This window comes from Acanthisitta chloris, unplaced genomic scaffold (assembly GCF_000695815.1).
Source record: "Acanthisitta chloris isolate BGI_N310 unplaced genomic scaffold, ASM69581v1 scaffold42566, whole genome shotgun sequence".
NCBI lineage: Eukaryota > Metazoa > Chordata > Aves > Passeriformes > Acanthisittidae > Acanthisitta > Acanthisitta chloris.
In genome coordinates, this window is record NW_008677312.1 from 30,998 (window position 1) to 42,794 (window position 11,797).

At 44.3% G+C, this 11,797-nt stretch overlaps 1 protein-coding gene across 1 annotated transcript in view; it reads left to right on the forward strand.

Annotated features, from left to right (window-relative positions):
* The window catches only part of INPP5A (inositol polyphosphate-5-phosphatase, 40kDa), a gene marked incomplete at its 5' end in the record, with an annotated part of 32,147 nt that overhangs the window by 14,959 nt on the left and 5,391 nt on the right, over positions 1-11,797 (forward strand). The window contains one exon of the mRNA XM_009076441.1: positions 10,136-10,247. Coding sequence (XP_009074689.1) covers positions 10,136-10,247 — 112 coding nt within the window. The remainder of the gene's footprint in view (positions 1-10,135; positions 10,248-11,797) is intronic.

Below are 11,797 nucleotides of genomic sequence, written 5' to 3' on the forward strand. Positions count from 1 at the left end.
ACCCAACAGGCTAAACTCACGTGTGTAGAAGGGCAAACTGGCTTTACATTAGGGTGCTTTTTTCACCCATCCCTCCTAGTGTCATGTGGCCAGGGCATCCTGCTGCCCAGGCCGCCGTCCTTGCACGGCCCCAGGAGGCTGTGCCAGGGTGAGGTGCTGTGGGTTCTGGGTCGTAAGAGGTCCCTCAAGTCCAGGTGAAACCAAGGACATTGATTTTCCTGGAAGAAGTACTGTGATTTATTTTTCATTGTATTGAAACCATAGTGTCCTGTTGACTGCAAAACCAGGTATTTTGAGTGGGCAGAAAGCAGTGGTTTCAACGTAGGACGTGTTCTTTGGAACCTTTCCACTCATGCAAGAAAGAAATGAGATACATGACGCAAACGTGTTGGTTTCACATCCAGTAGTTTTTCCTCCATTTTCCCCTCATTTAATCTTTTTTTGTAGCTTACGATGATTTAGCTGCTTTTATATCCTGTTTGTAAATAGGAGTATAATATACATTTGTCATATATCCAGTCATACCTGATTTTGTATTTTTACCCAGAGGAGAATACGATCGGTCCTGTGTGTTTAGAAACCACTTCTTTAAGCTTCTTGTCATTCTTACCTGGAATGTGTGTGGCACATCCATTTGTTCTGCAAATGTCTCTAACAAAGGCTTTGTCACTGAAGGGAGGGACAGAGAAAGCCCTGGTCACTTCTGTGTCAGGCTGAGTTAGGGCCTTAGTTAGCAAGCTCTGGAATTTAGAAGGAAGTTGTAAGCAATTGTAATGCTAGCCTTAAAGCTGTATTTCAGAATTTGTTTTACACATGATACTTTAATTATGGTCCATTGATTTGGTCTATGAATCACTCTACTTCAGTTCTTGATCCTTGGCGTCTGGACTTACATCACGGGATGCAGACAGAGTTACCTCGGTTAAAGCAGCACTGAACATGTCTGTGACTGCCTCCCACAGCTCTCAGACAAGGGAAGGGCAGTGAGGGCAGTTTTCTCTTTATTTCGTTTGCTTCATCATTTGTGCATACAATTAATTGCCTGGTTTGCACACAGAGTTCTACAAACCAATGGCACAGTTGCAGTTCTGTCTTTCTTGTAACTTTTTAGCTCAAAAAGTCTTCTGGAGATTCAGTGTCCTCTTGAGACAGATGGAAAAGGTCACAGCCCTTTGAGTTGGAGCAGGCTAAGTTACTTACAAATTCATTTTTTATAGGCATAAACTGCTTATTCTCTGGACTGTATCTGGAGATGTTATTGATAGAATACCATAGCTGGCCTGGGATTGAAAGCTTTGCTCCTTCGAGCGGGTGGTGTTTCTGTGGTTAACTTTCCCCCCAAGCAGCTCCCTGGGCCTGTTCACTACTGTGATCCATTGCTGCGGGTGTAAGCAGGGTCAGGGAGCACCAGGCTGCCTGTAACTGACCCGTGTGCTCCCTTGCTGCCCTGCCTGGCACCCAGTCCAGCCCGGACAGCCCTTGTTTAAACCCTCTGCCATGAGCTGTGTTAGGTTGACTGTCCCTTGGGGAAGGCTGCATAAAACACTGTAGCTAAATGAATACAACCTTGGAGACTTGGCTTTAATCGCTAAAAGCCAAGACAGTCAATTCTGTATTTAGGAAAGCTGTTTATCAAGACTTTACAAGTTTGTAATGACTATTGCATTTATTGTGGGTTGAAACCTGACAAGAGACACTTCAAAACAAGAAGTAAAACTCCTGTTTCCTGTTGGGTCACAGCAGGGTTGCATTAGAGCTCCCCGCCAGGCTGTTGCAGGGGGATTTTCCTACCCCTATAGCGTATCTTCTTTGGGTTACTCATTCTGAGCACAGCAGGCACGAGGTCAAAAGGACAAGTGGAAGTAGAGGATGCTGTCAGCCCATGTCCAGCCACCCGCCTGGAGATGAGAAGGGAGCCGAGTCCTGCTCTCAGGGTTCCTTCTGCAGTTCACAGGACAAAACCAAAAAACAGCTCTAGGAGTGGAGACCAGAGCATTGCTGGGGGTGATAAGATGGCAGGTGAATGAGGATTTTCAGAACTGCCATTTTAGCCTTAGTTGAATATAAATTAAATTGAGGTTCTCTGTTTTTATCTAGCCATTAATTCAGTTTGTCTTCTTTTTCTCCCCTTTTGAAACAACAATTCACTTCTAAGTTTTCAAACTGCTAAGTAATATGCAAATGACATTGTTGGATTTTACATAACTATGTTCATATTTTTTATCATATATTGATTTTGATAGGTATAGATCATAAGTATTTCGATAATAGTTCTGTGAGAATTTATAGTTATAAATTGAATTTGCATCTGTAACTGGAATGGCACAGCAAATTCATGTAACTGTATATGCAAGGGGGTTTCCACAAGGTCTTGACAGACTGTGTTAGTGCCTGTTAGCTTCAGTACTTTCCAGGTAACTTTGAGTGTAGGAAGGATTCAAGAGCCACTTCTGAGCTCTCCTACAGCTGCATCTAAAAATAGCATCTCTGCAGGCATATTTAGGGAACTCAGACCAGACCTATTGTTCTTCTCTAGTGCTATACTGTCAGTTAGTCCAAGACCATATTTCTGCTTGATCTGATGTGAATCTTCCTCCTGCCCTGGGCGACCGTCGTGCTGCGGTGCGGAGGGAGTCACCCCTCGGAAGCATCCAGAACACGGCCTTGACCCAGCGTCAGGACCTTCTGACCCAAACCGTTCTTTGATTCTGTCGTTCTGTAGCACTTGCAGCATCTGCAGGGCTCTCAGTTACCTCCTGTCTCTTCAGCAGGTCTCTTGATATCCAGGCATTTTCCTAAATTCCTCTTCATTTCTGAGTTCCTTTTAATTCCTTACTGTGTGTGCCTAAGCCGTATCAGCTCAGCACCAGGGATGCAGTGAGCGAGCTGCCAGGGGAAGGTCTCACCACGCTCTCTGGATGTGGTGTGCTGGTGCGTGAGCCCCAGCCGGCAGTCGTGCCCCAGCACCCTCTGCCCAGGGCCTGCCCGCAGGGACAGTGCCCACCATGCCCCGGTGGCTAGAGAACAGCCCAAGCTGGGGGCAGAGGCTCTGCAGAGCCCACCTCTGGGCACCCCTGGACAGCCCTTCCTCTGGCCTCCTGAGCCGTGCCAAAGGCCAGGGCAGCCTGGCAGGGCTGCTGCCTTAGGCAGGCAGTAAGAGCCCTTCCAGCAGAGTACTTGTCAGACATTATTCACCCGTTCCTATCCTTCTGTATTTTGAGGCCTTTTATTTTGTATAGTGAATATTCATGTTTTCGTCTTGTTACCCTTTGTGATCTAATGTAGCCCATAGCAACCCAAGCCATTGGAGATTAAATACAATTCAGAATTTTAAACTCTGTAAGCTCTATCATTCATGGCCAAACAGCCTGGCCATAAGCAAACAGCCCAGTCTGAGGCTGCAAAGGAGTTCGTGGCAGTCAGCAATCACTGCAAAAGGCAGGAGGTATGAAAAAGAAGGAACGACATTGTGGTCTGTCAATATACAGGTGGGCAATTGTTACCTTTATCACTGCTCTCCATTAATTATTATAATTATTCTTGTAGCTGTTGTATAGCAAAGATAAGAGCTGACTTTAGCAAGAGTTCACACCCACGTACAAGGTTTGCTCTCAGATAAGGTTGCATGCACAGCAATCTCATGTATTAATCATTCTCTTAAAGTGACCTATTCTTGTTTGTTGTTGAATTAGGCTGTCATGTAATTTCCTGGTTGGACATATGTTTGTGTCTTAGATACCCTCTGTGTGATATTTGTCTCAAGCAGACCCTCTCACTGGCCGTGTCTTGGCTTTGACACCTCTCACCAGGTGATGGGTTGAATCTCATTTACTCTCAGTGGTGTTTCTCCTTTGGAATTCTCTCTGGCACTGGTCCCTTCTTCTGCCAGAATCTTATTTAGCCTATAATCTGGTTTTTCTCTACTCCTGTATTTTGTCCCCCAACCTTTCTCTCTTCTAGTAGGTAGCACAATGATAACGTGTATTTTTCTGGTCTGATTTGCACCGAGTCAACCTGCTCTGCATGAAGCAACGCCCAGAGCACACCCTCATTCTTTCCCTTCTGCAGAGACCATCTGGAGCAGAGCAGCCCTCCTGTTGCACCCAGCCCCGAGGGTGCCGCTGGACAGAGCCCCGTGGTCACCCTTGGGCGTGAAACGGAGGGACGAAATGATGGTTTGGGTGTCAGTGGGCTCAGTGTCCTCACCGCCCGCGTGCTGGCAGGTCACACAGACTGCCTGCTGCCAGGGCAGGGCAGTACTGCTGGAGCCAGCAGGGCTCCCATTCCTTAGAACATCCCCTCGGTAACACTGTGAGTCCTGTTGTCTCACGACAGGGAGAGTTAGGCACTTCAACAGATAAAAAGTGTGACAGCCCTAGATTGTGTTCATGCTAGCTTTATCAGTTACTTTTATAACAAGATTTTTTCTGCCAATTAAGAAGTATTTTTCACAGAACAGAAATACTTCATATTCACTCATGCACAGTAAAACACCATCCAGGTGCTATGACCTATTTGAAATCACCTGTGGATCTCTCAGCCCCCAAGGAACAAATTCCCATAGGACATGATGAAGTTGTCTAGGTGCTTCCAGTATCTAAGGCTGGAGCACAGAAAAGCAGAGACAGCTTTCATTTCCTCCAAAATAATCAGAATTTAATCATTATAATGGCTTTTCAGGCAGATCTTATGTCCATTTTTCTCCTCACATTAAACCAGTGCCACTCTCACCATCATTCTCAATTTCCAAATTGAAATAGGCTGTTTCTTTTATTTGTGAGGAACTAAAGTGACTGACCCAAGTAAGTCATTCTGTTTGGTTTAAGGAACTGTGGCAAAGGGAAAAAGAAAGGAAAACCAATGAAGTAAAAAAGTTTCAAGGACTGAGTATTACTGTACAGCATGTGTAAGGTGAGGATTACAGACCATGCTGCAAGCAGAAACTAGAGTGAATTCTGAAGAGCTTATGGTCTGTGCTGCCAGCCAGGCTGTCCATCGCATTCCCGTCCGAACGTGCTCAGCAGCCTGGTCCTTTGGAGCCTGAACCCTGTCCCACCTCTTGCCTCGGCTGCCCAGTTACTGCTTTCCCGTATGAGACTTTGTAAATTTTAGCCCAAAAGTAACTCAGTCTAAGCCAGACACATTCCCAGAAAAGACACTGAGCTCAGTCATAGTCACATGCAGTGACACCGGGCTGTCCTGCTGGAACAAGCCAAGCCCACGTTATGTATAATTCCAGTTATCCACTTGCAACAGTAGCAGCATCACATCCTTGGGGCACAGTACTGCACTGCTGTTACTGAAGCAATAGAGAGCGTTTAGACCCGTGTTCTCCAAAGAAGTTTGTTAAGCCAAAAAGCAATATCCCCAACATAAATCCATAAAAAGATTCTGAGAAAAACACCGTGTCATTAGCCCTCCTGTTTTGTGTTTTGCCTGGAGTCAGAGCTGGAGTCCTGTTTACCCTTCTTGCCCTTTGCCGCTGCTTTGCCCGGGTGACCCCCCTTCCCTCTGTCACCTTTGACTCTGATTGTTGGTGTGATCACCATGGTGTTAGTGTAGCCTGTGCAAGTAGCAGCTGTTTAAAGCATTGCACTTTAACTCCTGTGTTTGCAGGTCTCTGTTTGCCTCCTGATTCGGCTGAAGTGAGTCTCATGGCCAGTTGGCTCACAGGGCATCACTGAGGCTTGTTAGTGTTTTGGTACATATGAAGCAGCTAATTTCATTCAAACAGCAATGTGTCTCGTTGCTTAGCTTAGATCTGCTGCCTAACATAAGCATATGAAGATAAATTACATGGGGTCCTTTGTTAGGAAGAGACCTAGGGAGCCCAAATCTCCCTGTCAGAGTCAGGGAAATAAAACACGGTAATTCAGTTTGGAGGAAGAAACTAACGACCTGGAGGCTGACAAAAATTAGATGTCGTACTTTGATTGGTTGAATGACATCTTACTGAAGTCACACTCATGTACCAGCTCACATTCATGCTAAGTGCCTGTTAAAAACAGCAAAATTACTTTTATTTTTATCTTTGGCCTTTTGGAGCACCCAGAGCTTGAATTGGCAGTCTGCATTCACCATCCCCTGAGTGTCATGGACAGTCCGAGAGTGTATCAGAGCTAAAGGTGAATTGGCCCAACGTTTTCTTAGAAAATACGAAAACAGAAACGAATTTTCTGATGAAGGATCATTGGGATTTTTCCCCTTTTGAGGTTCTCTCTTGATGTCATGTGGAAATAGACCAAACAGTGAGAGAAGGTTTAATAAATTCATACCCAAGTGCAAAAATAAAACACACCAAATGAAAATTGTGTCTCAGCTCTTCCCATGCTGAGTGCAGTTTTCACTGATGCTTCATAATTCCATCCCATCTCAAATATTTTTGTATTAGAAAGAAGACTCAGTGATATAAAACATGGGGACAATTAATAGATGAGCACAAGGGGCTTTGAATAGGAGGCATTTCCACTCCCTGAATCACAAGAGTCTGCCAAAGCATCTGCATTTGAACCTAGACACAGGATGCAGCATTGTTCAGAGTTACCTTTATTGTACTAAAAAAGACCAACTAGCTGAATTTTCCCCCCGTTGGCTGCTGGGTGCCACCACACGTCCTCGCCCAGCGCCAGTATGTGTTGACTGTGGAAAGCAGAGTCCCCAGAGCAGCAGCCTGCTCTGTTTCCAGGGGCAGGGCATGTCTGTGCTCTGTGTGGGGAGCGAGCTGGGAGCAAAGTGCCTGTGACAGTTAGAGGTAAGAACCCTCCAAAGAGAATTAATTGTTTCCTGTTAGAAAGTACATTTAACCCATCTCACTAGCAGGTTTTATTCCTTCTTACACAAGAGAAGTGTTCATTAGGAGCATTTTTCCTGACTGGAAATGCCAGTTAAGGAGACATTTATATACACAGCATTGTTGGCTTGTGTCTCGAGTTAAGGCACTGCTGACAGGATGGTTTACGACGTAGGAAGACTTTTCACCCGCAGTAAGCATTTTTGTAAAGGTGTCTAATCATCTTTGACAATACCTGTCAACAGCAGTAGTGCTCTGATATTACTGAGCCCCTTAATGGTTTATTTTCCCCAAACAATTGCCAAGTAGCTCTCACCTTTATTGACTGTGACACCAGTAGTTCATGGGACAGCCTGCTCCTTATTAACAGAGTTAGTTAGCAATTCGTCAAAGTATTTGTTAAATTTCAGCATAGAGCATTATACTAATGATGTTTTACTCAGAAAACCCACCTGACAGTAATCCTGACACAAATGAGTGTAACTGAAACAAAAGTTCATGAAATAAGGTGGAAAATCAGCATCTTGAGAAAAAAAGTAATTCCTAAACAACTGGAGATGAATCACACAAGGCTCTCACACAGATGCTCCAGCACTGCCTGTCTGTCCATCATCCAGGGACATGCACAAAGTGTGTTTTGCATAACTCCGCTGGCTGGTATGCACAGAGAACAGACTATTTTTGCCAGTAATTACTCTGATAACATGAGTGGTTAAGGTCCTAAATTCCAACTTTGTCCCTTTTTAAACAGGGCAGACTCATGTCTTGATTACTCACTGAAGCCAGTGGAAATACTCCCCAGTTTCCCGAGGCCCATTGTGAGTCTGTGGTGCTCTAGAGCAGTATCCATTCAGCAGCATGTTTCATGAAAATTTCATCAGGGACAGTGTTATTCCAGAAACCTCTGGATGAAGGTTTTATTGCAAGAATCTGAGATCAGTGGCATACAATAAACTGAAATACGGCGTCCCCACAACCCAGTAAGTCACAGAAACGGGAATTTGGAGTCTTATGACCACTGCTTGAGCCCAGCTACAAAAGAAGCTTGCTTATTCCAAAGTGTTTGTGACCCTTCTAGAGCATGAAGGAGTTCTCCTTATTTTTTTGGGCACGTATCTCATTAGGATTTTTCATGATGTCAGTGTCAGCATTTCACTGAGACACACCAGAGGGGATGGAGGGAGGGAGAAGCCTTGCTCAGGGTGCAGCAAGACAGAGTGCTCCACACTTCTGGCTGGAAGGAAGGATTCTGCTGTAGAAAAAGAGGAGCTTTCCCCACTTTATTGTATTGAATTATTACCTACAGGTCATTTCATCTGGATAACTTTTGCAGCATTTATTTTCATCTCTGTCCCAGCCACTAGAAACCTGATTTGTCAAAGATACTTGTAAACTACAGTAACTTCTTGACTGGGTGATCAGCGCTAAAGACCTTGAAAAATTGGCAGAAGTTTTCACCCTGTGAAAACGTTAAGACCTATAAAGCAAATTGATAAATACCATTTCATAGGCTCTCAGATGAAATGCTCTAACACATAGCAGTAACAGATCATTCCAGGTACAGAACATCATACTTCAAAAGCCATGCAGTTAATGCTGCGAAAGGAAGGATTATATGAAAAGGGATTGATTCTTATACCTTATGTCATAAAAAGTAGCCTCAGCTGTGTGGGGTTCTGGAGTAACTAAAGTAAAAGGTTACAAGAAAAAGTCAACCCTTAAATTGCAGGCAAAGAGCTTCTGCTACCAGTAGTATTACATCATCAAAATATTTCACAGACACTCAGAAATAAGCTGTACTTCTCTATGTCAGTGAAGCAGCAAATTGAATTCTCATAATATGTTTTGAAAATGAGTCTTGTTAGGTTTGATGAGGTGGAAAAGGTACTGAGATCACTGGTTTGTTCCAATACATTCAATACGCTTTTCTTGGATGTTTGCCATGGCTAATCTTTTTAATGGCAATGTAGCTTGTAAACCCATTTGGTAGAGAGCTGTATGTCTGTGTTTCAGAGTATCACACCAAGCAGGGTGGTAAATAAGTTTCTCTTCAAGCACGCGAGCCCTTTTATTACAATACCAGAAATTGTATTTTAACACACACATCAGAAAAACCTCAGTATTTCCTTTCTGAACTCAGTGATGAGCAGAATAAAATGCAACTGTCATTTTAAATACCCTCACACATACATTGGATATATGTGATAGGGGTTGCTTGTAGAGGTAGATAGGGATTTTTTAAAAACATTTATCCCTGGCAAACTTCAGTTGATCCAGGCCGAATATTCAAGAAATTGAGCCTATCATAAACCATTTGGATTTCTCCAAACCCTCTCCTTGGCTACTCCCCCATGCCGCTTTGGAAACAGTCTGGGGAAACAGTGGGCCCTTACAGTGTGATGAGCCATCATCAAGTGCAGAGTTCTGCTGTATTAAACTGGTGAAAATGTGGATGAAATGAGAAAAGCTTTGGCCCCAGCCTGCTGAGGGTTGAGCCAGAGGTTGCCCTTCAGGTGCCCATGGGCTCACACAGGTGTGTCAACTTCATTAGATTCTGCAGATTAAAATAAACACCTTCTTCTGCCTTTAAAGCTAAGTTAGAATGCACTGGAGATGCCATAGCATGTTTATGACCCCAGGGTGTAAGTACCATTTAACCAGCTTCTATTCCAGACATCTGTACAAAATAATTTACTTTTTCTTAACAGTTTCATGGAAAGGTACAGGATGTTACGGAGTCAGCATCATTTTCCTAAAACCATAGTCCTGACTCCTCGGTTCTGAAGAAATCCCCTGCGAAGCCTGTTGTCTCATCCTGTCCTCCTTTCTGTCACCCTTAAAGAATCCATACAGGGGAGGTTGTGTACAGCTGCAGCAATCCCAGCTCTGAACTCTGTTTCCTGTGCAGTTTTTCCTGGATAACTCTCCTTGTGAGAATCCTGCAAAGAAATCCCATGAGATGAACCTTTTCTTTTCCTTAGGTTTCCTTTTTACATACTCACAGCCAACAGGCTGCTTTCAAGTTGCTGTTGAACTCATTTTCATACTTTTCATGTAGATAAACAATCTGCTGTCTCTAAACACTTTCACATGCTAGGTAGGAGGTGAGAGTTTTGAAACTGTGTGTGCCTGAATATGTGACCTACAGTAGGATTGTAGGTCTGAGGAGAGATATAGAGCACATAAAAAGGAAAGGAGCAGGGGAAAGATAAACATGTACAAGAGGTGTCCAGGAAAGCTGCTTTTTGCCAGTGAAATTTTGTGATCAGTGTGGCCCTTTGAGCCAGAGGTTTCAGGCTGCTTTGCACAGAGTTGCTTATGGTTGTGTTTGGGATTTGTTTGCAGTTATCCCTACAGTGAGGACTCTAGCCAGGGAAAGCAGTACATGAACACGAGATGTCCAGCCTGGTGCGACAGAATCCTGATGTCCCACTCAGCCAAGGAGCTCATTCTGAAAGTAAGTACAGCCCTGCAGCCTCTCACTGCCTCCGCACTGCGTGTGTCTGCACCAGGGGCAGGCAGGGCTGAGACTCTGCCTGTCCTCTAGCTTGCCTGTAGCAAATGCTTGCTGAGCTGGAGGCAGCACACCGTGGCAATAACAGAGGGTTGTGCCTCCAGTGCTTTCCACCCAAGAAGGTGGATTTGTCCCTGTTAGCCTGCTGGCAGTGACCAGAAGATGAGCTTTCACAGGTGCTGCTCCTGTTATCTGAGCTGCCAATGCTGGCTGCCTGTCCTCTGTCCTGTGCCACTCCTGTGCTCGTGGGAAACTGCCTGCTTTAAAGAGAGGAACAGAAAATAAAAAGCCCCCAGCCCAGTCCACTCTAAAGTGACATAAGCAGTAGCACTGCCCATACCAAGGACTCAGCAGGGATGCAGACAGAAGCAGGAACTGCATGAGGAGTGATGCTGTTGAGAGAAAAACACATACAGCAATAGAGTGGTAGATTTCCCAAGGTATTCCCAAGAATAAGTCGAGTGGTAGACAGAGCAAACCTATCACTGTCCCTTGAATGAGGGCAGTCTGCAGCAGGTAGGCTCCTAACTTTGGTACTTGAATTAAGTGCCTGAATTTAGGCATTCCAGTGGAGCTTGGAAGATACAGTTGTGCAACACTTTTAGAACATGCAATTCCTCTTGGAATTTTAGTGTATATAGATAGGGTAAACTTGGTGATGCTTATCCAAGGTTCAATGACCTAAATATGGTTCGGGAGCCTTCCAGTTTTCCTTTTCTGTAGTTTCCTGTCTCCTGCTTGCTCCACTCTGCTCTACTCCAGAGCTCTGTCAGCTGCTGTAAAGGGCCAAGAACAGGTCAGGAAATGGGTGCATGGCAGGAGGTCTCTCCCAAACTTCTGCTCCGAGCTGGTTTTCCTGCCCTCTGGCTGTGGCACAATGCACAAGTGGATGTGCTGCAATGTTCAGCAGTGGTGCAGTGACTGTAACAGACTTACCAATGTCACGTGTCTGTGTGTTCCTGTGTAGTTTATGCAGTTTAATGGGAGTGAATTACAGAAAATAATCTTTGCAAGTAAATCCATGTTCTACAGCTTCATGGCTTTTTTTTCCTGTTTAAATATTTAAACCCTTGAAATTTGCCCTTCTGAAGTTTATAACCCTCTGCTTCTCTCCCATCAGGGTTATTTATCTCATGATTAGACTGTTTGCTTTGCTGTATATAACTCAATGAAAGGCTGGAACGTGTTTTCCATAGCTACTCGGATTTCAAGTCAATGCACTTCCTCACACATTTGAACATGTAAGAAGTGTCTGCATGACATCTTGAAGGGTCACCCAAAATTTTAGACAATGCACATTCTGCAGTATTTGGTAAAAAACCCTGAACTTCAGAGAAATGCAGGCTTTATGGTCAAACAGCTGTGTCAAAATCAGTGTGATTTGGTGGTCTTAAACAGAAATATCATGTGAAGAAGTGAGGCCTTACCCAAAATATTACAGATAGTACTTGGCACCCATGAAATTCCTAAGCAACAAAGGATTAAAGCGATGG